At 45.6% G+C, this 27,710-nt stretch overlaps 1 protein-coding gene across 1 annotated transcript in view; it reads right to left on the bottom strand.

Moving 5' to 3' along the window:
• The window catches only part of PLCB3 (phospholipase C beta 3), a 121,793-nt gene that overhangs the window by 52,610 nt on the left and 41,473 nt on the right, over positions 1 to 27,710 (bottom strand). Inside the window, exon 3 of the mRNA XM_033953599.1 lies at positions 17,669 to 17,737. Within this exon, the coding sequence (XP_033809490.1) occupies positions 17,669 to 17,737 (69 nt within the window). The remainder of the gene's footprint in view (positions 1 to 17,668; positions 17,738 to 27,710) is intronic.

Raw genomic sequence — 27,710 nt, 5'->3', positions numbered from 1 at the left:
GGTATATCCCTTGACACCCTCCAAATACTGCAAACTGACCTCTCTTCTCACCTTCTCCAGTGTTGTGTGACAAATTAATCAAAATAATTAATCTTCTTTTTGTCCTCTGACTCTTTGCATGAAACCTTGTGATGTCACTTTCTTTCTTTGTGCCCTCAGTCCAAACCCTTGGCTCTGTCATCGACAGCATCTGTGGCACCTCAAAACAAGTCACCTTCTTTCCCTATGCCTTGGTTCTAATCTCCACCTCTGATGCCAACTTCTTTTAACCTTGAATGGATAACTTTGCTTCCCACTGCACTGGGTGAGACGTATAAAACCATTCTATGTCTTATTTTCCTTCTGGCTCTCCCTTGCAGCCATAAAATGATATTTTACCCTGCACCTTGCTACATGCTCTTTTCTGAAATACACTCCTATTGGCAAGAAGAGGTGTACTACTCTATAAACCCAAATCTGTCGATCTAGCATGGTGCTGCTTCACCAGTGACCAACAGATGGTACTGTTGTTCCAGCAGCTCTGGTCACCATCTTTCCAGCTTTTTCCTCCCTTCATTCCCCCAGAGCTTCCTTCCTTCCTGCACTCCTCAGGTTGTTAATCACACACATACACTCATTCACAAGCAGCTAGAAAACCTCTCCCTTCCCACCAATAAAAGAATATTTGTCTTCTGACAGAGCTCAGAAAATTCACTCGGTATGATCCTAAGTTACACCAAGACATGCTAGGTATGGGCATAGCAGTAGAAAATGCTTTTATGGCCATAAGCAACACATTCACAGAGGCTTCTTGATGCATCAGAAATTATTAAAGAGCTGATGCGGAAGGCTACTGCAGGCCTGAACACACAGTTACCACAGGTTGAACGTAATTTGCAAGTGCCGAGCAATGCACAAAATACGTGGCCGCACATTGCATTAAAAATGAATGTTGATGAAGCCAGTGGGGTATTCCTAAGGTGAACATTCGTCCCGTTTTCAACGGGACAGTCCCGTTTTCGGGCCGACCATCCCGTTGTCCCGACCCACCGCTTCGGGACACCAAAAATGTCCCGTTTTCAGGGACAGAGTCCTGAAGCTGTGCGCGGGGACACCAGGACGGCTGATAACTTTCCCTCCCTGCCGCGCAGATTGAAAACCTGGGCTGCCGCCGCTGCTTCTTGTTCTTCCTGATGTCAATTTTGATGTCGGAGAGGAAGTTCGGGGCCAGCCAATCGCTTCCTGACTGGCCCGAACTTCCTCTCCGACGTCAAAATTGACGTCGGGAAGAAGCCAAGAAGCAGTTGCGGCGGCCCAGCATTTCAATCGGCCCGGCAGGGAGGCAAGCAGCGGCGGTACACGGGCCGGCGGGTGGGCAGGGGGTTGAATCTGCGGGTGGGGGTGGTGAATCAAGCACTGGAGAGAGGTTAAGGAGGCAGGCAGGTAGGCTGGCTTCGGGGGAGGGACAAAGGCAAGAGGCACAGGGGGCACCAAGGACACAGAACAGGCATTGGGGGCACTATGGACATGGGAAGGAGGCACTGGGGGCACTAGGGACTCAGGACAGAGGCACTGGGGGGAACTATGGACATGGGAAGGAGGCACTGGGGGCACTAAGAACACAGGACAGGCACTGGAGGCACTATGGACATGGGAAGGAGGCATTGGGGCACTATGCACATGGGAAGGAGGCACTGGGGGCACTAGGGACACAGGACAGGCACTGGGGGGCACTATGGACATGGGAAGGAGGCACTGGGGGCACTAAGGACACAGGACAGGCACTGGGGGGCACTATGGACATGGGAAGGAAGCACTGGGGGCACTAAGGACACAGGACAGGCACTGGGGGAACTATGGACATGGGAAGGAGGCATTGGGGGCACTATGGACATAGGAAGGAGGCACTGGGGGCACTAAGGACACAGGACAGGCACTGGGGGGCACTATGGACATGGGAAGGAGGCACTGGGGGCACTAAGGACACAGGACAGGCACTGGGGGCACTAAGGACACAGGACAGGCACTGGGGGCACTATGGACATGGGAAGGAGGCATTGGGGGCACTATGGACATGGGAAGGAGGCACTGGGGGCACTAAGGACACAGGACAGGCACTGGGGGAACTATGGACATGGGAAGGAGGCATTGGGGGCACTATGGACATAGGAAGGAGGCACTGGGGGCACTATGGACATGGGAAGGAGGCACTGGGGGCACTATGGACATGGGAAGGAGGCACTGGGGGCACTAGGGACACAGGACAGAGGCACTGGGGGCACTAAGGACATAGGAAGGAAGGAGGGAGGGAATATAAAGGGACAATTGTTGGATCTAAGTAAAGAAAGAAAGAAAAAAATGAAAGAAAGGAAATACAGTAAGAAGGAAATACAACCAGAGACTCATGAAATCACCAGACAGCAAAGGTAGGAAAAATGATTTTATTTTCAATTTAGTGATCAAAACGTGTCAGTTTTGAGAATTTATATCTGCTGTCTATATTTTGCACTATATTTGTCTATTTTTCTATAGTTACTGAGGTGACATTGCATATTTTATAGTCATTTGTCTTGACATCTTTGAAACCCCCTCAAATATAAATGATAATTAGCATTTTCTCTGCGTATAATTTGCTTTGTAGTTTTTTTAATTTTAAGGTTACCATTATGAATTAATATGAAGATATTATGTGTACATGAAAAATAAATGGAAGTAATTGGGGGCGGGATTGGGGACGGGGCTAGGGCAGGGTTGAGGCGGGGCTAGGGTGGGATTGGGGCGGGGCTAGGGCGGGATTGACAATTAATAGATGTCCCCTTTTGATGAAAAAAAATAAATGGTCACGTTAGGTATTCCACAGCAATGCAAAGAGCTGAACAGAGGCTTCTGTTGTACAGTTGCTGAAATAATTATTCTTTGCCAGATTTGGGACAGTGTTCAAGGGTTCACAGAAAGGGATTTCCTGCCAGTTTTTGAAATTTAACTGCCACTTTTGTCTTATTTTACATTACATTACATTAGTGACTTCTATTCCGCCTGTACCTTGCAGTTCAAAGCGGATTACATAAGAAGATGGCTGGACATTTCCAGGAGATTACATACTAGAGGAGATGCTACAGGAGATGCTACAGGAGATGCATACTAGAGGCTTTGAGGGGTAGTTGGAAAAGATAGTAAGAGGGGAGGGAGACATCAGAGAGGTTGCGGGGAAGGGAGGGAGAGCTCTAAAGATAAAGAGTTAAGAGGACTCTAAAGATTTTTTGAATAGCAGAGTTTTGAGATCTTTTCGAAATGATTTAAAGTCTCTTGTTGCTGTCAGCAGGTTGGAGATAGTGGGGTCAAGTTTCGCTGCCTGCGTCGCTAGGAGGGCATCATGCATCTTCTTGCGCTGAGTTCCCTTGAGTGGTGGGTAGGAGAATGGGGTCTGGGTTCTCCGTAGTCTGGATGTGAGGTTTTGGATTAGGCGGTTGTTTAGATAGATAGGTGCAGTTCCGTTTATTGCTTTGAATAGTAGACAGTAGAATTTAAATTGAACTCGGGCTCTTATTGGTAGCCAGTGGGAGTCTAGGTAGGCATTGGTGATATGGTCAAATTTTCCGAGTGAGTAGATCCGTCTGAGGGCAGTGTTTTGAATGGTCTGTAGTTGTTTTATCAGGTTTGTGGGGCATGGTAGGTAGAGGATATTGCAGTAGTCCAATAGTCCCAAGACAAGGGATTGGACTATGATCCTGTAATGCTCTTTGTCGAAGAATTTTCTTATTTTTCTTAGGTTGCGCATGGTGAAAAATGCTTTTTTGGTAGTAATGTTGATTTGATCCTGCATTGTGCAGCATCTATCTATCGATACTCCAAGGATTTTTAAAGAAGATTGTATGGGGTATTTGGTGACATTTAATTCTAATTCTGTTATGGATGGGGTTTTGTCTTTTTCAAGAAGTAGAAATTTTGTTTTGCCCGAGTTTAGCTTTAGTTTGTGGTCTAACATCCATTTTTTTCTACTGTTTCCAGTGTTGTTTTCAGGTTGCCTGTTGAGGTAGGGTCTTGGGTGTCGAAGGGGAGGAGTAAGGCTATGTCATCTGCGTAGCTGAATGATGTAACGTTTAGAGTATCTAGAGTGGTACCGAGGGAGGATATGAAGAGGTTGAAGAGTATGGGTGACAATGGTGAGCCCTGTGGTACTCCACAGGGGTTGCAACCAGAAGGAAGCCCCTGCAAAGTTTAAAGCAGATAGAAAGTAACATGTGTGAATGTCTGAACAGAACTGAAAGTGAAAGCACATATCAGCACCTGTTCTTCTGTACCTAAATGTGGGCCCTGCAAAAATGTTATGAACTTAGCAAAAATTGTTCACGCACTTTTAGGGGGAGAAGAACCGGTGCCAATATGAGCTCTCTCTTTCAATTTTAGTTTGGACATGCATAGGGTTACCAGACGTCTGGATATACCCGGACATGTCCTCTTTTTAGAGGACTGTCCAGGCGTCCAGATGGCTTTTCAAAATCCGGCACTTACTGTATTTTGGGCCGCAAAATCCCAGACACGAAGCCCTACCCTGTCCTGCCTCTGGTCCTGCCCTTTTCCACCCCAGCCGCACCCTGTTCCACCCCTAGCCCCACCCACACAAAACCTCCTCTCTTCTTCCTCGAAGAACTGCAATTAGTTTGATTAATCTGTCATGCAACACGTAGGGATTCTGCTGGACCTCTACTAAAAAAACTATACAGATTATCTGTTGAGCAAAGGATCCATTTTAAAACACTTACCCTTACCAACAAGGCCCTCTCCATCTGGCTAGCCTGACCCTCCTTACACTCTGCCCCAACTCCTACATTCCACAGCTGATCATCTTCTGATTCTTCCCAGTCCATTAGATGCTTATTATGAAACCACCAAAAAGAAAGCATTTTATTTTTTAGCTCCTGTTTTATGGGATACCGCTCTCTCTTCAATCTGAAGTTTCTGTTAAACAGTTTAAAATCAATCTAAAAACTCATCAGAAGTAGTTTTGTTTCATTTCTGGACTTGAATTGTATATTTACTTAATTCCTTCATTACAATGTTATAATTGGAAATAAAAAGAATGGAGGGGGGGAAGGGAACAGGGGGTGTATAGAGGAATGAAATAGATCATATGGAAATATATTTTGGAGGAATGATAGAAATATGTATGAAAAATTATAATTGTGAATCTAATTGTAATGAATATCTTTTTGTATTATATTATTGTATATTTATTTGATTCCTTTAATAGAATGTTATAAATTAAAAACTCATCTTTTTACCATTGGGTCATTCTATATCATGGAGACCAGGGGTTCATGCTCAACCTCCTCCTTCAAAATGAACACAGTTTTATGTTGATATTCCCTGGGGTCTCAGATAAAACCATGCAACATTTTTTAGCTGGACCTCTATTGGTTCGAGACTTAAAGGCAGCTAAATGGAAGTCATCTTCAGAGTGCCATGTTCCTCATAATACAAATGCTGCGAGTAGCTGTAAAAGGTCACAGCAGCCATTTTAGAAGGCAGCCGCTTGGAGGCAGGAGCAAGAGGGCTACCCTCCTGCCATGAAGACCCCCAGGTACCTCGGTAGGCCAGGGGGGGGATCGTGGAGTTGGAAGGGAGATAAAAGGGTCGGGGCCCAGTTTGGGAAGAGAACCTTGGCTATGGGTTGAGGGAAGGGGGACGGGCATGCGGATAGGGAGGAAAGAGAGGTGCAGAGACCTGTGAGGAGTTGGAGGGAAGAATGAGGTGAGAAAAGATAAACCTTGGGGAGGGAAGAGAGAGTGAGAGACCTGGAATATCTCAAACTCCCTTCTCTACCCATTGTGGCTCTTTGTAAATCTTGGGTCAAATTTTTAGGATAAATTGGCTTTTTGCTTTAAAAAGGTTGCCGACCCCTGCCATAACTGGATCAGTAGTCATGGGCCATGACGTATGTCTAGGATTTGTACTAGGAGGCTTTGCAGCCAACTGTAAGCAAAGATATGGCGACAAAGACATGATGTCACTTTTTATGCAAATTTTCACCATTTTTGAGTGTAAATATCTCTACTGTGTAGTTTTTATTTTTATTTTTTATGTCATTTCAAAGAGCATCTTTTTTGCTACAAAAAGTACCTATTTCATCTTGGATCCGACCTTGCTTTGGTCAGAATTTAGGTCCCAAAGACATGCATCATTTGCATGCGTGGATACACTGTGTTTTACAGAAAGCTTGTTGTGCTTATCGTGCTTTTAAGCTTATAACACATCTTGCTTTGCCATGTACTTTTATAAATGACCACTCAAAATGGACGTTACATTGTGCTGTGTTATTTACTACATGGAAACTTAGACATGCAAATGTATTACCTTTGCAAGGAACTCTGTGATGTCATATCAAAATGTCATGTTAGCAGTGTGTTGAGGCAACGATTTTGAGAATATGCCCTGGCCTGTGACACCACTGTGCCCTTTATGTGTCCTGATGTTTTGTTTATCTTGATGAAACTATGACTTAAGCAGCAGGGTTTATTTCCTATTGTTTAAAGACGTCACTTCTGTTTTCTTGTGTTCTTATAAATCTTCCTTGATTTATTTCACGTTTCTTTTATTATTGTTATCTTTAGGTGACCATTTATTCTATTTTATGGAGGTTAACAATGACACATTAGAAGTGCGCATGTTTTTGAGAAAGTTCATCAAGCATTTGAAGGACATTTACCTGTTTTGGAGCATATCCACTACCTTAATGATGGTTCCTGCTGCTCAATACAAAAACTTAAAACATTTCATTAATCTATGAAATCATAATAATGGCTTTTATGTCACAGCTGAATGGAACTTTCTTGGCACCAGCCATGGAAAATCACCCTGTGATAGGATTGGAGGAACCATAAAATATTTAACTGCCTGTGCTAGTTTACAAAGCCCCCTCAAGAACCAAATTTTGATACCAAAGTATCTATTTGACTTTTGTGACAAAAGTGTCCCTGGTATCACATTTTTCTTTATCCCAAGGAAGGACATTGATTCAATTGGACTTGTTCAGGATGAGAGGTTTAGCAAAGTCATACAGTTGCTGGGACAAGGGAAAAATCATCAATTTCAGCCCATTGATGCAACTAAAATATGCATTAGTGAAATATCAAATGACACCACTTCATTCATTGCAAGTGGTTGGTATCTTGCCTGGCTACTGGGAGTGGCTCCTATGCAATGGGGATGGCAATTTTTCTGAATTGGCAGTGGCTCAGTCACCACTGACCAATGCAAGGTAATTAACGTCACAGTTTTGCAACAACTTTGATGATTAATTTAAAGCACGGTAAGTACAACAAGCTTGGCTGCACTGTAAAATGTCACATTTTTATCTTATTTGCATTTTACACAATAGGGCGCCAAAGATGGCTCTCTGTAACGGCATATCCGCACGTGCAAATGATGCATGTCTTTGGGACCTTAATTCAGACCAAAACAAGGCTGCGTCCAAGATGAAACAGAGTAGCTTTTGTAGCAAAAAAAAAAGTTACCATATAAACACAAATATCAACTGAGATTTTTGGCCTAAAAAAGGGAGTCTTGTTTTATATTCAAGCCACCATCTGACCACCAGTGCTGCATCCTCCTCTACTCAACCCCTAGTGTCCACCAGGGCTGAAGTCTTCATGTATGCGCCCCCCTCCCCTGCCGCTGCGATAAACACTGGTGTAGCTGTCCTCCATACACCCTCCACTAGCCTTCATGGACAAGAAATATGTTGCTGCAGCCACACTACCCCGCAGTAAGCTGCTGCCAGCAATGCTGTATGGTGATCTGGTGCAAGGCTTTGAGCATCTGTACGTGCTCAAGGCCTGCCGGCTCCCGCACCCTCTGAGATTCTCAGAGAAGGTGGGAGCCGGCAGGGCTTAAGCAAATGCAGATGCTCAAAGCCCAGCATTAGCGGTGGCAGCAGTTTACTTCAGGGTCGTGTGGCTGCAGCAACAGCCTGTCTTCGGCATCGGTAAGTTTGCTTTATTGCCTCAGCAGGTGATATATGCAATTTAAGCACCACTAAGCCAGAACTAAAAATTTTTGCAATCTACTGTGTGTTTGTAACCCAGTTTTCACCAGTGTTAGAAATAAGAAGCTGGACTCCATGGATTTTGACCTGACTCAGGAAGTCTTTAGCAGGACCTTCATAGTAAAGAGCTGTATGGGGATTGTACGGTACTAATCATGTGTCTCTTAGAAAAGCTCTTGGGGAAGGGTGGCTGTCAATGGTTTAGAGCTTGGGTACTGATAACAAGAGGTTGTTTATCCCGAATCCCGTTTGATTAGTGATCCCAACAGTTAAGAATGCATATCGAGATATAAGATACAACACATACTGTATAGGCAGTTTAAGTCAAGAAGGGAGCTCTCTGTTGCACAATTCAAGTACTACGGTAGGAGAAGTAAATGTGAAGGACAGAGATTATTATTATAAACCACAAACCTTGCTGTTAGGAGCATGATTCATCAAAGTCCTGGTATATAAATTTTCTGACAGGGTCTCTGAGGTTCCAGGTGTACAGCACCTCCAATATGGAGAAAGCTCTTTCATTGTATTCAGGGAGGAACAATTTGTGTTGTGTCTGACTTTTTAAAATCATTTTGGCATGCTAGTGGATATTGATATGCTGCTTCCCCTCTGTGCAACTGAATGATTTAGACTTTTTAGACTCGTCCAAATGGGACTTGTATGAGAATGATCTCTGAGTTATCTTTAATGTTTGGGGAATTTCTCATATCAGACTTTCTAGTTACAGATTCAACAGCATACTTCAAAGTTTTGTTCAAATTCAAGATCAGGAAGAACACTGCATTCCACTCTGAAAGTGCTCTGGCTCCTTCATCCTGGAAGTTGACTGCCAGGTAGCAGCACCCCTCTGACTTCCCAAGGAACTGAAAGAAGTATTGTTAGTTTATGATAGAAATTCCTTTGAAATATCTTGTGGCAAGGATGTCTACTCTTTGTAGACTTTCTCACCAGGATCACCCAAATTTCTAATCTTGGTTTATATCTGAGTTAACCTTTTTTCCTCCATTTTTTTTTTGGGGGGGGAGGGAAAGGTCACCTCAGTTTATATTTGGTTCAGTTTATATCTGTGTATATAGGGTACTCTTTTTTTCAAATTTTGGACAAAAAGAACAAAATCCAATAAGTCTGCAGTATAAAATGGTGAAAACAAGACAAGAAAAGACTGCAGAGCACTGTACAAGATGCAAGCATTAACTTGGGAGAATTGTTGGCCATGAGTGTGTGAGTGAGAGGGAAAGAGATGGTGCACATGGGGAAAGGAAGAAAGAGGAAAATTGTTGGGCATAGAGAGAGAGAGAGAGAATTGAGGTAGAGATGCATGGGGAAGAGAAGGATGAGAGGGAGAAATGTTGCATATGGTGGTGGAGAGGGAACAGAGGGACAAATTAAAGGGGATGCAAAGAGGAGGAATGTTGGGACATAGTGATGGAAGGAGAGATGTGGCATGGTGATGGAGAGGGGTGAAAGAAGGAGAAATGGGCAAGGGGCTAGTGGGCAGTGATGAAAAATGCTGCATATGATCCGGGGGATGAGAGAGAGAGAAATGTTAGATATGGCAGTAGAGGGGTGGGAGAGATGCACCCTGGATCTCTCTCTCTCTCTCTCTTTCCCCACTCCTTTTGCAGCAAGGGAGGGAATGAGAGAAAGACAGATGGACAGTGAGAGACAGAGAGGGAGACATGTTGCCAATGGGGGTGAAGGAGAGAGGAAGAAAAGTTGCACTCATGGAGGGACAGAGAGAGATATTGGTTGGGGAAGGGAATGAGGTCCAGAGAAGAGGAAGCATGCAGGAGGCAGAAAGAAAGAAATATTGGATGCACAGTCAGAAAGAAGTGCAGACAGAGATTCATGAAATCACCTGACATCAAAGGTAGGAAAAATGATTTTATTTTCAATTTAGTGATCGAAATGTGTCAATTTTGAGAATTTATATCTTCTGTCTATATTTTGCACTATATTTGTCTATTTTTCTATAGTTGTGAGGTTTCAAGTTTAATAAAATTTTGTATAACGCCTATCAGTCTTCTAAGCGGTTTGTACATAATAAAATGGGGTAACATACATTATAACATACAGGACCTACTGGAATAATAGGATTAAGGTAAAGAATTACATTATAAAATAGGAAAGAGAGCCATTTAGGGGAAATACAAAAGGAAGGGAGATCCCATCTGATAACCAAAGCAGAAATGAAGATGTTTCATAAGGTAAGTGTGTCAGAGGTTGAATGCATCTATAAAAAGAAACGTTTTTAGTTTTCCTTTGAAATGATTTAGCATGGGTTCATTCCTTAGTTCCAGGTGTAATGAGTTCCAAAGAGATGGGACTGAGACAGAGAAGTCTGTTGTTTATGTAGTAAGAACATAAGAACATAAGAACATAAGAAAAGCCTTCACCGGATCAGACCGAGGTCCATCCAGTCCGGTGATCCGCACACGCGGCGGCCCATTTAGGTGCTTCTGATTGGAGACCCAAATATACCGTAGCCCTCAATATGATTTGCAAGAAGGTATGCATCCAACTTGCGCTTGAATCCCAGAACAGTAATCTCTGTCACAACATCCTCCGGGAGAGCACTCCAAATTCCCAGCACTCGCTGTGCGAAAAAGAACTTCCTGACATTCGTCCTGAACCTGCTGCCTCTCAGTTTCAGTCCGTGACCTCTTGTCCGTGTCACCTCCGAAAAAGTTAGTAAAGCTTCTTCTTGGTCCATTTTATCAAATCCCTTTATTAATTTAAAAGTCTCTATTAGATCCCCTCTCAGTCTTCTCTGCTTGAGGGTAAACAGTCCCAATTTCATAAGGCGCTCTTTGTAGCTCAAATTCTCCAATCCCTTGACAAGTGCTAATAATATGAAAAGATTGAACCATTAAAAGATTTTGTGATTGTGATCGCAGTGTTCTAGCTGGGGTGTAGGGAATTAGAAAATAGTTTAAGAATTCTGGCTGGTTGTTACAGAGTGTTTTGAATGTTTAAAGTATGATTTTATAGGTTATTCTGTGAGGAATAGGGAGCCAGTGGGTTTTTTGTTTTTTTTTTTAAAGAAATCCCTACCAGAGACTCAGATTAATAATACAAGTCACCCGAAATAAAGACAATGTTATGGTCAGCTGCTATCTTTGATATATTACCTCAGACTGTATGCACAATTTGATAACTTAATGTAGCATATATGATTCTTTATAGCATGTATAATTCTTTGTAATATGTTTAACTCTATACAGAATTCTTTATTGTTTATTTAAAGCTTCTATACCACTAACTAATGACTATGAAGTCAATTCAGAGCAGTTTACATGAGTAGCTTTGATGAAAATATGAACATTAACTTCAGTAATGATGGTACAATACACGAGCTACGATATATGAACTAAAGTCAAGGAATACCACAACACTGCTGGAGTTATGATAAAATAGCTTAGTAATGGTGTTACATACAGAATTAGATTGTTTCTGAGATGTCCATTTAGCAATATGTTGCTTGTAGCCTGCCTGGAATTCTAATTAATGACGATTCAGCTGGATATAAAATTGCACATTTAAAAACATAATATTTTCAGGCATTGTAACTTCTCGGAGGCTGCTGCGGGGTGGGAGCCTGATGGTTGAGCTTGCCTGGAGCCTCTAAACCTCTGCCAAAAACTCTGAAACAATCTCTGGGCAGAGGACCTTGCCGAGTACTGATGAAACAGTTGAGAACCATGAAAAAGCACCATGACCCGTCCCCTCAGGGGTACGTGGTCTACTGCCTGGCAGAGACTTAGAGCAATGATCTGCCACCTTGGGTGTAAGATCATCCACCCCCTGGCCAAAAAGCATGTGGCCCTTGAAAGGTAGCCTACTCAAAGTAGTCTTGGAAGCAGAGTCTCCCACCTATTGCCTGATCCACAGCAGAGATAGAATATGCAGAAACTTTGCTCATGACTTTAAACACATCATAGAGAGCATCCGCTACATAATCCACCCCTGAAATTAACAACTTGGGGTAGACGTCCTCCTCTGCAGTCCGAGCCTGACACAGGATGATATGACAAAAACATGCAGCAAAGCACACTGCTGCCGCCTTCAGCCCCAGAGCCAAGGCCTCAGATTGTCTTTTGAAGACTAAATCCATCCTCTGGTTTTGCGCATCCTTTACAATTACTCCATCTTCACTAGGTAAAGAAGTAAGTTTGGTAATAGAGAATGACACGGTGAAAAAATTGGTCCCCGTCACCGCCCCGTCCCCGTCTCACCATCCTCTGCACCGCCCCGTCACCGCCATTCCCTTCACCGCCCCGTCACCGCCACTGCCACCCCATTCACCGCCCCGTCACCGCCACTGCAACCCCATTCACCGCCCCGTCACCGTCACCGCTGCATACATAAAAGCCTCAAACGGGTACGATTTTATATACTTTTCTTTATTTACGTATAAAGGAAACATTCTTTAAAACTTTAAAACTTAGTTAAATATTAGTTAATAACTATACAAAAACAAAACACGCAGAGAAAAAATTAATTAATATAAATTCTCAAAACTGACACATTTTGATCACTAAATTTAAAATAGTTATTTTTCATACAATTTTTCAATCACTAATCTTCCACCACCCCTGGGGCTAGCAATGCAAAAACAAACACGACATGTACTTTAAATGCTTACAATGTTAGCCTACATGCAAGTCTCCCCTCCCCCCAGCGATCACGGCAGGAGGGCACCCAACCCCTCCTGTAGACCCCCCCCAACGGCCCTCCCGACAATCGCAGCAGAAGGGTACCCAACCCCTCCTGCCGGTCCTCCCAATGGCCTCCCCTAAGATTGCCGGCAGGAGGGTACCCAACCCCTCCTGCTGGACCCCCCCCAACGAACCCTCCCACCCCGGAACCCCCTTAGTCTTACTTTCCAAGTTGGACCGGACGGCTCCTCACACGTATGGCCAGCAGGCTTGCCTCCGTCCAAATGAGGCGGGCCCGCCCCTACCCTGCCAAACCCACAGGATCCTAGGGCCTGATTGGTCTAGGCACCTAAAGCCACTCCCGCTATAGGAGGGGCCTTAGGTGCTTGGGCCAATCAGGCCCTAGGATCCTGTGGGTTAGGCAGGGGAGGGGAGGGGCGGGCCCGCCTCATTTGGACGGAGGCAGGCCTGCTGGCCAGACGAGCGAGGAGCTGTCCGGTCCAACTTGGAAAGTAAGACTAAGGGTGGTGTTTCGGGATGGCGGTGTTTGTTGGGGGAGGGTCCGGCAGGAGGGGTTGGGCACCCTCCTATTGGCGATATAGGGGGCCGTTGGGGGGGTCGGCAGGAGGGGTTGGGCACCCTCCTACCAGTGATCATAGGGGGGCTGTTGGGGAGCTGGCAGGAGGGGTTGGATATCCTCCTGCTGCGATCGTCGGGGGGGCTGTTGGGGTAGGCAGGAGGGGATGGGTACCCTCCTGCCGCGATCGTTGGGGAGGGCTGGTTCTGTCGGCATGAAGGGCTGAGCACCTTCCTGCCGGCGATCGTCGGGGGGGGGGGGGGGGGGGTTCTATTGGCAGGAAGGGTTGATCTGACAAAAGAGGAGCACGGTGAAACACAGGTAAATAGCGGTTCCTAGAAGGGGGCACATTGGCCTGCGGGGACAAATCTTTTCACCGTTTTTGCGGGCGGTGAAAACTTTTGTCCCCGTGTCTGCGGCGATTTGGCTTTGGAGTCTCCATAACCCGCAGCCAAACCGCAGCCACGCCGCAGCTGCCTGCGGGGATCGCTCCCCGTGTCATTCTCTATTTGGTAACCTGTGCTACCCATGAATCCACTTTAGGCGGGACAAACAGCTCTTGGAAATCAGGAGCCAGCGGATACAGTTCTGTCATAGTCCTGGCAACCTGCAAGGGACCTTCTGGAATCACCCAGTGCTCCATTAACATCACTATAATATCTGTAAGTGAAGAAAAAAAGGTGGTCTGAGGCTTAGAGCTGCTTATGACAGAATGCTAAGCAGTGGAGGTCTGCGGGAGTTCAAGCTTCAGTACCCGCAAGGATTCTGTAATGTCCTCCAACAAAAACGCCAGCTTAAAAATATGGCACACCATCAGGTCCTCCTCCTGGTCCAGGGCCATCACAGATACATAAGAGCATAAGAATTGCCGTACTGGGACAGACAAAAAGGTCCATTAAGCCCAGTATTCTGTTTCCAACAGTGGACAACCCAGGTCCCAAGTACCTAGCTAGATCCCAAGTTGTAAAACAGATTTTATGCTGCTTATCCTACAAATAAGATTATCCAAACCTTTTTTAAATCCTAACTAACTAGTGGCCCCAGCCTGAGACCCTGAATCCTCCAAACTGAAGAATCATTATGAGAGCCTAAAGGCACAGTTTCTGACCACCAATCACCCCAGACCTTCTCCGACTGAACAACCGGTTCCTGAAGAGAAACTGTTGAGGGAAACCATGCTCTGTGAGGGAAGACCCCCATGTGCAACAACTGGCATGATCACAGATGGCATAGAAGGGCCCCAATAGCCCACATATTCTGCATTTATTCTTTTTAATTTTCTGTAAACTGTGCCGAGCTCTATCTTTATACAGAAGATGCGGTATTTAAGCGTAAGGTTTAGTTTAGGTTTTGAGCATAAGCCTGACAAAATCAGGAGTAAATCCCTGAACAGAATGACCAAGGGATACCTCTAGGGACTATTCTTGTCTCCCATGGGCTCAGAGGTGTCTGCGCTTCGCCGAAGATGCCGAGTCACTATACAAGGGTTCCAGGGGGGATTTGTTTCCCATAAGACAAGCCACCTACGACTCCCATCACCCTAGGAACAAGGACACTCTTCAGCCGGCCAGCCAGTGCAAATCTGACATGAATCAGCAGTAAAACAGCCTGAGGTGTCCATCTCTAATGATTTTAATAAAAACTGAAGCAGATAGAGGCTTTTAAAATCAGATTGAAAAATCCAAACTGGCCGCCAAGGCAGCATTTTAGCAACAAAAAATGGCCCCAGAGAGCTATATAAAAGTTCAAAAAATTCTGGGAACGAGTTTCTCGAGGTAGGGGATCTAAATTCAAGGCTCAGAAACCCCCCAAAATGCAATTAAAAGACCCTCCAATGTCTCCCATAGACTACAATAGGCTGTACTCACAGTTTTGCTGGTACTGTGCCTTCTGCAGCTGAAACAGCAGCTGGAAGATGGAGAATAGAGAATGACACGAGGACAAATTTGTACTCATCCATGCAGGAACTCAATTTCCCCGTCCCCATGATTTTTGTCGCTGTCTCTATCCCTGCCCCATTCCTGTAAACTCTGCATTAACAGCACAAGCCTCGAACACTTATGATTTTAAAGTGTTTGAGGCTTGTGCCGATGGGCATGGAGGTTGCATGAATGGGGCAGGGCTAGAGACAGAGCTTGTGGGGACAGAACGGGAAAATTAGTTCCCGCGGGGATGGGGAAAAATTTGTCTCCGTGTCATTCTCTATTGGAAAAGACTACTGCCTCAGACAAACATATTAAAAAAAACTCCAGATGCTTGTTTCTTTGGGCTGTCAGTCAGACTGTGTGAAAGCCTGGGAATGCAGCCAGCAATCAATAAAGTCCTCAGGACCGACATGGATACCACACAGACTGTACTCAAGCTACGGTAAAGACCTGGAGTGAGCCTCATTACCAGGAAAACTGTTCCCAAGCCACCAAAAGTGTCAGTGCAGGCTAGCTGGATAGGTGATCTGAAAAAGGGATGCCCTCCCAACTACAGACCTCTGACAGTGAGAGTCCGTATGTTCACCCAGGCAAAGCTGCCCCAGGAAAGCTGAGGACTTCTGTAGCACCGAGAAGCATCTAATTCGAGACCAAAAAGCCCAAAAATAGCAATTCAAAATCAGAGCAGATCAGATCAGAAAGACACCTTCAGCTTGCGTGTGGAAGGAGAAACTGAGAAGTACAGCACAGTGCAGAGATAGGGGAGGCAAAGCTGAAAAATGTAGATAATGCCTTCTGCACAAACTTGCAAGTAGAAGTGAATAACCTACTGGTTTAAGGCTCATACGCCTTTTGCATTTGAAACTAAGCTTACAGTTAAACAATGAAATATTCAGGTGTGCTTTGCTCAGCAGTGAATTTTAGTGTTCAAGGCATCACGTACATGAACGCTTTCTTGTCAGGTGTGTCACAACAGGTTGAGAACCACTGCTCTAGAGCAACTCTGTTAAGTTTCTTTTGCCTTTCTACAAGATAAAGAGGTTTTGCTTTGTCTCTTTTTTGTCATCAAACTAATTTTCTTGGTGGAAAGATACCTTGTAACCCTGAGCAAGTCACTCAATCCTCCCTTGTCCCAGGTACGTTAGATAGATTGTAAGCCCACCGGGACATATAGGGAAAATGCTTGGGTACCCGATTGTAAACCGCTTAGATAGACGGTATATAAATACCTAAAATAAATAAATATTTTTTTCTGGACATTTCAAGATGGACATAAACTAAAAGCAACAAATTATTTTGTATTGTCAGAACTTATTGGAAAGGGATGCTAAATTTCCTCTTAGATATCCATGTAAACATGTGGTTGTTTTTGAAAATCAAGGGTCTGCTAAAGGAAAGATCTTAAATTGTTTTAATTGGACTATGATCTGCTGATTAGCTGGGTTATTTTTTAATTTTATACCAGCCTTTTGCTGCATTTCCTAGTGTATTTTCCTTTTAAATGTCGCAGTTGTCCAGGTCTCGCCGCATCTGGGTAGGGAGAACTGACGTTTCAGCCATCATGCTGTGGCTTTCTTTAGAGTGTGCTGCGATGCCTGTACTTTGTCTTTATATATAATGGGCAGAGGAATAGCGAGAGTAGGAAGCACCCGGGGCGGTGGTGCTCCCAACCCCTGTGCCATCCTCGCTGCCCCCTGCTCCTTCCGCACCCCCTGCTTCTTCTCCACCTCTCACGCCACAGTCGTGCCCTCCCTTCCCCCCCCCCCTAGCTTTTCCAGCCTGCTGCTCATGCCGGCGTTGGCTTTCCCTCTGACATCACTTCCTGGCCCCCTGGTCACAAATTTGAATTAAGTGGGACCTCACAGCACACCCTGAAGAAAGCCACTGCATGATGGCTGAAATGTCAGTTCTCCCTACCCGGACACGGTGAGACCTGGATAACTGCCAACAACCATGACTCCAGCTGCAGAAGCCTAAGAGAATATATTTTCCTTTTATTTACTAACTTGCTCTGGTTTACTCTCTTTGGTTTCCCCCTGCTTATGGGTTAATTAAGGGAGCATTTTGTAGTAATTTATTTTCTTTATTTATATTCTTTGTTACTAAGTATAATGTTTCACTGTTTTTGACTCTGGTGTAATATTTGAAGAATTAATGAAAAAAAAAAAATTAGCTTGTCATCAGCTTTATTCATGGCTCATGGTGGAAGCCACATACTCAGATGTCGGTACAAGGCTCTATTGGAAGCCTTTCTGCATTGGCCTGAGAATCAAATGTATATAATCTAAGGGATCAGTAGACAGGTTAAGACAAAAAGTCACTATCCACATCTTCCTGTGTTCCCATATGCCCTCTTCTGACCCCCCATACTCCCCAACCACAATAGAAGCTGACAGAGAAACTGCTATTTCAACATGGCTAAAGTTAACACCGACTCCAGTAGCCAGGCCCCGCCTCCGTCCTCACTGCTGGATGTCTCTCTTACCTTGGGGATCTTGGCATACCGCCCTGTCCGCGTGTCCCGAATGGAGCTGATGTCCACCACATCCACCTCCTGCAAGGGAGAAGAGACAGGAAGCAGGGTGAGATCAGGCACAAGGCATGGGCCTAATACAGAGAGAGGGGTGGGGGTGATTACAAAGCACCACAAGCAGCCTCAGCATCGTACAAGGGAAACTAAGACAGGAAACCAAAGCAGGACAAGTCAAGCAGGTGATGGCTTCCTGTTCCACAGAGCTTACAATTTGAGTAGAAAGGGAGACTAATGGAAGATTAGGTTTATACCTTCGATAATCTTCTTTCTGTTAGTCCCTATAGGATTCCTTACGCTAGGTATTCAATCTCAACCCGCAATCTGGGAGTTGCAGAAATCCACAAATTTTTCTGAGCACATGCTCCACCCCCTTAGCCTGAGAGCTAGCAAACATATCCAGGTAAGTTCCAAAGCTAAGCAACATACCTGGACAAATCCATGACAAGGGGGCATAAGGGAGGATCCCCAGCAACGTAAGTAATTCTTGAACTGGTTTCCTCTGAAAAATATTAACAAGTGGAATCTACCTTTGGCTGTTCAAACCTGCTGAAAATCAGGATCCTGGTGATAAAGCTTAGACATAGCATTAGAAGGTCAGAAAGAGCTTTTTGGGGTATCACATTATTCTGAAACCAGACCAAGGAGCTGTGGACTGAATGGGGAAAAAAAGGCATAGGAGAACAGTCCATGACTGAAGCCTGAGAAGTGAAAGGTGAAAAATCCAAATGGAGCTCTTTCAGAACATCAGCAATAAAGAGGGTCAACACCCAAATCTGGATGCACAGGGTGGCCGAGGTGACCAGTCCAAGCAAAAGCATCAGCTGGATCCAAAATAAAGGAAGTGGCAGGATACAGAAGAGTCATAATATCTGCATGGCAACTACTGCAATATCGAGGTCTACCACAGCCAGACAAGAGGGCTTCTGAACAGGACTCTCTGCCACAGGCGCAACAGACCGCAAAAGACCTGATGCACCCGCCGGCTGCGTCAAACGAGCAGGGTCTGAAGAATACACCTTTCAGAGGAACCAAATAAAATCTAGTGAAAAGGCCCATCCTGCAATCATGGCAGGGCTCTGCTGAGGTACATGCACCCCGCCAAGAGTCTGCAGACTAGGAATGCAGGTGTTTTGCGCCAGACTCCAGGATGGCCTCTGGGCGAGATTTTCTTTGGAAGGCACAGACCCAGGCCGGCTCCCCAGCCCAAGGGTACTCAGAAGAGGCAGTCCAAAGCTCCCACCCCCTCCTCCAGCAAGTTACAGCCGTGGTACACAATCACTGGTCCAGCGCCAATCCAGAACAATCAATGTTCACATTCAACAGATTAGGGGCTGGGAAGTCCATCCTAAACAATTTTTTATCAAATCAAGAGGGTTTTGAGGCAGAAATAAAACGTAGAAAAAAAAGAATGTTTAAAATCCAAGATGGCCACCGCCAGCGAATTTGTGCCAAAAACAGCAAAACTAAACAAAACCCGTAAAGAAAAAGAAGCAGAGCAACTGCAAACGACTTCTGCACGGATTGCTTGCAGAAATCGTAACTGGATATGTTTACTAGCTCGCAGGCTAAGGGGGTGGAGTACGTGCTCAGAAAAATTTGTGGATTTCTGCAACTCCCAGATTGTGGGTTGGGATTGAACACCTATTATAGGGTTACCAGATTTCCCCAAAAGAAAATCTGGACCCAAGACCACACACCCAGGCCCACCCGCATCCCATCCCCGCCCCTTAATCTGTTCTTGCATTGGGACGGCATCCGCGCTTGCGTGGATGCGATGATGCAGACAGAGCATGTGTGCGTGATGTCACCAAATTGCATCCGCTGTCTTGACCTCAGAAGCTTTTCAAAACCCGGACAAAGTGCCGGGTTTTGAAAAGCCGTCTGGGGAAATCCAGATGTCTGGTAACCCTAACCTAGCGTCTGGAATCCGGAAGGGATGTAACAGAACAAGAGATAAGTTCTAATGACTATGTAACACCAATCATACAATATAAATATCACCAGTGCAAAAAAAAGAAAAAGGTACAAAAAGCAGGGATATGAAAGATTGCTAGTGTTTCACCTCAGGGCCTTCAGAAGGCCAGCTGGGTCATACGAATCAAGCTGGCTGGACTCCTCATTAGTCCCGTTGGTTTTTCAGTTTATCCCTACTAGTGCCTAAATGTTATTACTTTATTTCATTTTTCCTTTCTTCTTAATTTTTAGGTTTAATTAGTAAGTTTGATTTCTTGTATAAATATACACCTTATTCATCAAGATCGTGTACTTAGCTTGCTTAACAGCGACACCTCTCCTGAGGTGGCAGGCAGACAGCCACAGGGACAACTTTAGTGAGTTTGTGTCACTGAGCGCCACAGAGCTGTTTCACCAGCAGTAGCTACAGAGATATATTGGAATTTATTTGTATCACTGGGGCTGAAGAACATGGCTAACTGTAGCCATGGACATGTGCCATGTTCCTGCATCCAGTTCTCTTGCAAATCATCTTTTAACCTCAGCTACCTCTGAAGGTTTCATCAGAAACCACAAAGCAATAAATGGAAGAGGACAGACCAGATCATTTGCCTAAGAGAGACTGAGAATGGAGGGAGGTGGAGGTAAGGAAAGAGCAAACCTCAAATCCTGTGACCAGGCCAGAATTTTATTATACTGATTAGCACCAAACCCTGAAAACTATCTGCCATTTCTCTTCTGAAATTTAGAACAGTTTTGCAACATGTGGAAAAACTGTCAAGCCACAAAATATTCTTGAATGTAAAAGGACAGCCCAGGGCTATTGGTTGCCCTCTAAGCCTGGCAAAATAACATAAGAATTGCCATACTGGGACAGACCGAAGATCCTGTTTCCAACAGTGGCCAACCCAGGTTCCAAGTACCTAGCTAGATCTCAAGTAGTAAAACAGATTTTATGCTGCATATCCTAGAAATAAACAGTGGATTTCAATAATAGCCTATAGACTTCTCTTTTATGGAATTATCCAAGCCCTTTTGAAGCCCCACCAAGCTTACTGATTTTACATTTTCCAGCAACGAATTCCAGAGTTTAATTGCACGTTGTGTGAAGAAAATTAACAAAATGAGACAATAGTCACTAGACAGTGTCCCTAATGCACACTGGAACTTGAAGTTTTAAGAAGAACGTCCCTAATATATGCTGAATTTGTATTTTTAAAGATAGAAAAATAAAGCAGCTGTGAGAGGCAAGCTGTGTGATGGGGCAAGAGGAGAACTGATTGTGATTGAAGAAGGGACAGGAGGAGGAGACATGATAGGCAGAGTGGGACAACAAATAGGAACAATTCAGGAATTACTCATTGGGCCCCAGGCCAGAGAGCCGAGTCTTGGGGAATTGCCCTTTGCCAGATGTGAGGGTCAGGCAGCCATGCCTGGGAGAAGGGAAACAGCAAAATATCCCAGACTCTCTCTCACCCCCTCCCCTATCAGATACACACTTCTGTCTCCAGTCTTCCTTCCCTGCTGTTCTCTCAAGTGATGTACTTCTGTGACAAGGAGAACATATCTCTGGGTGCTTAAACATACAACCTCCTTCTTGCACCACCCCACATACAGAATTTTTTTTACACTGCAAGGTGGGTTCCTGATCTCTTCATGTCAATTGCCAGCAATACCTGGAAAATGACTTGATAATGTCAATAAGTCTCCCAACCCCGTCCCCAATAACCTGAGACTCTTTTGACTTTTCCTAAGCTATTACTAGTGCAAGATCAATCTGCAAAATCATTGCATGAAAGACTGTGACCGCCCCCTCCCCCACTACAAGCTGCAGACTTTATCGGAAGCTGGGGCGGACAGCTCCATCCCTCCCAGCAGAACAGGGTGAGAGGACTTCCTTTGCCTCCCTTCCTTACTCCCACAGACCACAGGTCCATGGAGAGGGGAGGTCATGGGAAAAGCACTGAGAGAAGCCCAGATGCCCTCCAGATGTTGGAGAGCAACACCTACTGGGACATGGGTCTAGGGCTGGAGACATATGGCCCTCCAGGAGTAAAACTGGACTCTTTTCCAGCACCTGGGTAGTACAATGATACCTCTACCTGTGAAGTGTCACAGAACTCTGGAAAAGAAAAGAAAACTTCACATATAGCACATCCCTAGCAAACCTGCCGTTACAAAAACAAAACACATATTAACGCCCAGAACTCAAACAGCTACAGCCCTCGCTGTGAAAAGAAGGCATACTGCAATGTACCCTAGATCATCACGTCACCTCCTATTGGGAGAGACAGATTGGAAAACAGAATCAGCTGGATTGCTACGGAAACTACACATTAGCAGCATACATGACCTCGGTCATACATGCAAAGGATGCAGTATATGCAGAATAAGCGATTGAATCAGAAACATGCAGACGAAAGCTGAACTGGAACTCCAAGAAATCAGTCTCTGCCTGCCATGCAGCACAAGAGGAACAGAACCAGAAAAGCATTTCCTCCTCTACTGTGCAAAATCCAAAGACCTGAGATGCACATTTCCCAAGGGTAACCGAAACCTGAGAGACTTCTCACAAAAGAAAAAGCAAGACAAACTCAGTAGAATCTTAGGGAAAACAAGAGGAACAGCAGCTGGAGCAGTAAAGTGGGCTGGGCCCAATATAAAAAAAAAAAGAAAGGGAAAGCCAAGTTCTTAAATTAACACTGTTAAAGGTATGCCCAATTTTCAACTACGGTAAATCTAGCAGCCTAAGGGCTAGATTCACTAATCTGCCCGATCCGCAGCAGGCTGACCAATTCACCAAGGCTCAGCATGCAAATGGGGGCGATCGGAGGAATGCCCACCGACCACACGGATTGCAAAATCTGGATCCCCTAGACCCCCCTGCCCAACGCGATTGAGAGAAGGCTTTTCAAAACCCGACGTCTGGTAACCCTAGCTAGATGGGATACATCCAAGAATATTGAGGGAACCTACAGAAATCCTGACACTACCTCTAAGATTTATTTAATACATACTTGGAGAAGAGAAGATGTGATTCTACTTCACAAAAGTGGGGACAGGTGAGCCACACTTCAGTGGATGGAAAACCAATGGAAATTCTGCTGAAGGAAGGGATAGTGAACTTTCGAGAATCTAATAGACTGCAAGATCTGAGGCAGCATGATTTTAGGAAAATCCTGTCAGACAAATCTGATTGATTTCTTTGGCTGGTGATCAGAGAACTAGATAAATGACATGCGCTAGATGCAAACTACTTGGATTTCAGCAAAGCCTTTGATACGGTTTCTCATAGGCGGCTTATGAATAAACTGAGCATTATGGAAGTTAGGACCCAAATTGGTGCACTAGACTGGAAATTGGTTGGAACCTGCTTGAAGGAAAGGAAGGCGAGTAGTGGAGTGCCTCAAGGATCAGTGCTGGGGCCAATCCTATTTAATCACATTGCTGAAGAGTTAGGAGAAAAGGTTTGATTTTTTTTGCAGATGACACGAAGTTTACAAAGTGGATACCCCAGAGGGAGTAGTAAACATGAGAAGAGATCTGCAAAATTTAGAAGAATGGACTAAGGACTGGCAGTTGAAATTCAATGTGAAATGGCGCAAAGTGGTGCACTTGGGATGCAGAAATCCCAAGGAGAGGCACCAGATTGGAGGTGAGAGACTGATCAGCACAACTCAGTAGAGGGATTCGGGGGGTGATTCTTTCGTTGCCTTGAGATCCTCAGACACTATGTGACAAGGCAAGGTGCTGTACCAGAGGAATGCTAGACTGTATGAGAGAGAAATATATCCAGCAGAAGAAAGGAAATGTTAATGACTGTTCAAGTCACTGGTGAGGCCCCACTTGGAATACTGTGTTCCGTTTTTGAGGCCTTATCTCACTAGGAATGTAAAAAGATTTGAAGCCGTCCAAAGAAAAGTCACAAAAATGATATGGGACTTGGACCAAAAGACATGAGAAAAGACTCGAACCGAATGCATATACCCTAGAAGAAAGGAGGGATGGGGTGATACAATACAAACTTTTTAAATATTTGAAAGGTATTAATATGCAAATATTTTCCAGAGAAGGAGGCGCAGTACAAAAAGAGGACATGAACTGAGGTTGACTTAGAAGCAATGTCAGGAAGTACTTTTTCACAGAGAGCAGAGGATGCCTGGAATGCCCTCCCAAGGGAGATGGGAGAAATTAAAACAGTAACAGAATTCAAAAATGTGTGGGATAAACACAAAGGATTCCTATTTGGAAAGAAAATAGAATAAAAACAAAACTTTGTAGTGCTTAGACGGGTGACAAGCACGCACCGCAAAAGAGTCAGCTGCTGACGCCTTAATAGTCAAAGAAGCAACTTCAAAAAGCTTCTTCAAGACCATGTTCACCTTGCGGTCCTGAGAATCTTTCAGCATTACTCCTCCTTCACTCGGAAGGGCAGTGTGCTTGGTCACCTGAGCCACTGCCAAATCTACTTTTGGCTGCTCACATAACTGCTGAAAATCCAGCGCCAAAGGATAAAGCTTAGCCATGGTCTTAAGTCAGCCTTGCAGGGGTGTCAAATGTCAGTCCTCAAGGGCCGCAATCCAGTTGGGTTTTCAGGATTTCCCCAATGAATATGCATGAGATCTATTTGCATGCACTGCTTTCATTGTATACTAATAGATCTCTTGCATATTCATTGGGGAAATCCTGAAAACCCGACTGGATTGCGGCCCCTCAAAGACTGACAATTGATACCCCTGGTCTAAAGGAACTCTCTGGTGTCTCCCAATGCTCAGTAACCAGAGCTGAGATCTGGATATGACAGAAAAAACGACGTCAAAGTATTGCCACGACTTTGGTGAGACCTCATTTAGAATATTGTGTACAATTCTGGAGGCCGCACCTTCAAAAAGATATAAAAAGGATGGGGTCGGTCCAGAGGAAGGCTACTAAAATGGTATGTGGTCTTCATCATAAGGCATATGGGGATAGACTTAAAGATCTCTATCTGTATACTTTGGAGGAAAGGCGGGAGAGTGGAGATATGATAGAGACGTTTAAATACCTACGTGTAAACCACCATGAAAGTGTAGTTACTTACCTGTAACGTAGGTTCTCCGTGGACAGCAGGATAGTCAGCCACATATGGGTGTTGTCCCAACACCTCCCAATTTGCAGATAAGCTCTCCAATAGCTCAGAGAGATTTTTTTTTTTTTTCTCTGAGCACGTGCAGTGCCTGGGCCCCACTGGGCATGCCCGAGCCCTACCCATTTCCCCCTGCTTCCCCCTAATCCCCAGGATGTTCCTAGCTGTGGCTGGGTCGGCCGTATGGGGAGGCGGGTGGGCTCTGTGGCTGACTATCCTGCTGTCCACGGAGAACCTACGTTACAGGTAAGTAACTACACTTTCTCCTAGGAAAAGAAGGATGAGTCAGCCACATATGGGTGACTCCCTAGCCGAGGGATGTACCAACTGGACCTGCGCCTTAGCGCTTTGTGCATCCGTCGCCTGGCTGCGGAGGCCGAGCCGGGCAGGGTAATCAGGCAAAGCAGGTAAAGTTGTGGAAACAAGGTTTTAGATAAAGTGCTGTGTTAACTGAGCAATAATACTCACAGAACAATGAACTGGTCAATGACAATCAATGAACAGTGAGAAAACCAACTGGTCAATAGTGACAATTCGTACTTGCATATGAGAATTCATACTTGCCTATTCCACATTCAGTCTAGACAGGATTGCTGGAAGACCTACTTAACTCACAGAACAGTGGAATTGGTCAATGACAATCAATGAACAGTGAGAAACCAACTGGTCAACAGTGACAAATCGTACTTGCATGTGAGAATTCATACTTGCCTATTCCACATTCAGTCTAGGAAGGAGTGCTGGAAGACCTACTTAATCAATATCTATAACACCCTACTTGAACAGTGTTTGTCGATATTTATAACACCCTACTTGATCAGTGTTTGTCAAGGCTGTGCTAGTGGTTGCTGTGCCTCCCGGGAGGGAAGAGCCACTTCCAAGACTGCTCGGCCGAATGCATTTGGAGCGTGGAATGCTATGTCGAGGCAGTAGTGCTTGGTGAAGGTGTGCATGGAGGACCAAGTGGCTGCGTCGCAGATGTCCCCTATTGGTGTGTGGTGCAGATGTGCCGTTGTGTTGGCTATGGTTCTGCGCTGGTGGGCGTTGGCTCCCACCTGCGGTTGATGCTGCGCTTTTCTATAGGTGAAGGGGATGCACTCTTATATCCAGCGCGAGCGCCTGCGTTTGGTGGCCGGAAGTCCTGGTCTGTTTTGGTCGTAGGAGACGAACAATTGAGGCTTGTCTAATCTGCTGCATAGTCAGGGTCCGCACACAGTCCAGGAGGTGTTGCTGAGGTGGCAGTGTGCCTCCCTGTGGGGAGATGTAGAGTGCCGGGAGGCACGCTGAAGCCACCTTCGGCAAGAATCGGGGGTGGGTTCTGGGTACCACCCTGTTCTCATGAGGGAGTGTGTCGGTAGACACGATGGTCAGGGTTTTCCCAGCCAGGAATACGGGATCTGCCTCCCCCAAAGGTTTGAAGGGGTCGAGGTGAGATGATGCGGCACCAAGTTGAGGTCCCATCCGGGCGGTAGTGGTCTGGCCGGTGGGTGCAGATTGGACAGTCCCTTCATGAAATTTTGTGATTACTGGATGCCTCGACACTGGTTTGCTGTCTAGGCCAGCGTGGTATGCCGTGATTGCACTTAGGTGGACCTTGATGGAAGTGGGTTTTAGGTCCCCCTGAGATAAGCTCAGTATGTACTGCAGGATGTCCGGTATGGGGCAGTTGTAGGGGTCTCGCTGCGTGTCTGTGCACTGGTAGCGGAACCTTCTCCCTTTCAACCCATAGCGTTTTCTGGTTGAAGGTCTTCTGGCTGCCATAAGAGTGTGCTCCATGTCTTGTGGTAGGTTCATCCTCTCATCATCCATGCGGTCAGGGCTAAGGAACGCAGGTCGTGGTGGAGGGTAAGGTTCCCGCGTTGTGTAATGAGAACTGCACTGATCGGGAGCGGGGAGAGGTGGGTGAACCGCTATCCCTTGCCAGAACGGGAACCATGGTTGCAGGAGCCCGAACAGGGCAATCATGATCACTGTTGCTCTGTCCTGAAGAATCTTCTGCAGGACTTAGGGTGTTCCAACTCACAGACAGACCGTCGGGGTTGAGACGGCAATGGGTTGATCTCTTTGCGCAGAAGGTCGAGTATTTTGAGTTCGGTTCGGTTGCAAACAGGTCGATGCTCAGTGTGCCCCAGGTGCTGAAGATCTTCTTCATCGCCGCTGGGTTGAGACACCACTCATCGGGATCCAGCTGGTGGCTGAGTCTTTCTGCCAGGTCGTTCTGCTCCCACAGGAGGTAAGTTGTCTGGATGGGGCATTGAATGGAGTTGGAAAACTCCCACATGTGGCAAGCTTCCTTGCATAGCGAGGTTGACCCTGTCCCTCCCTGTTTGTTGATATAGTGCAAGGCCACCTGGTTTTCTGTTTGGGTGAGGACTGCCCTGCCTGTTTGAAGGTTTCGAGGGCATTCCCTAAGGCCCTGAGCTCCAGTAGGTGGGTAGTCAGAGGTTGGGTACACTGATCCCAGTGACGTCTGAGGTGCCCTTTCAGGGATCACATGAGTAGTCTGGTGTGCTGCACAACAAAGACCGGAGCGTGCTGATGATGAGCTGCTGGCAGGGATGCACTGGGCCAGGGATGTCATGGCGTCGATCTGGTAGTCCCGTAGGACGGCCTTGGTCTGCGTGGTGTTGATGACTGCCCAGATGAACGATATCCCCTGGGTGGGTATCAGGTGGGATTTCATGTAGTTGATGAGGAACCCCAGTTCTTGGAGGAGGGTTATGGTGGTTGACGGGGCTGCCAGCTGTCGAGATAAGATAGGATGCGCACCCCTTGAAGGCGAGGATGTGCCACTGCCACGCACTTTGTGAACGCTCTTGGAGCCGTTGAGAGTCCAAGGGGCAGGACCTTGTACTGGAGGCGTCTGTCTTGGCTTTAGAAGCGACGATGCCTCCTGTGGGCTGGGTGCATGGGATA

Source organism: Geotrypetes seraphini, chromosome 8 (assembly GCF_902459505.1).
Source record: "Geotrypetes seraphini chromosome 8, aGeoSer1.1, whole genome shotgun sequence".
Classification (NCBI taxonomy): Eukaryota; Metazoa; Chordata; class Amphibia; order Gymnophiona; family Dermophiidae; genus Geotrypetes; species Geotrypetes seraphini.
This window is presented reverse-complemented; position numbering and strand designations above follow the sequence as displayed.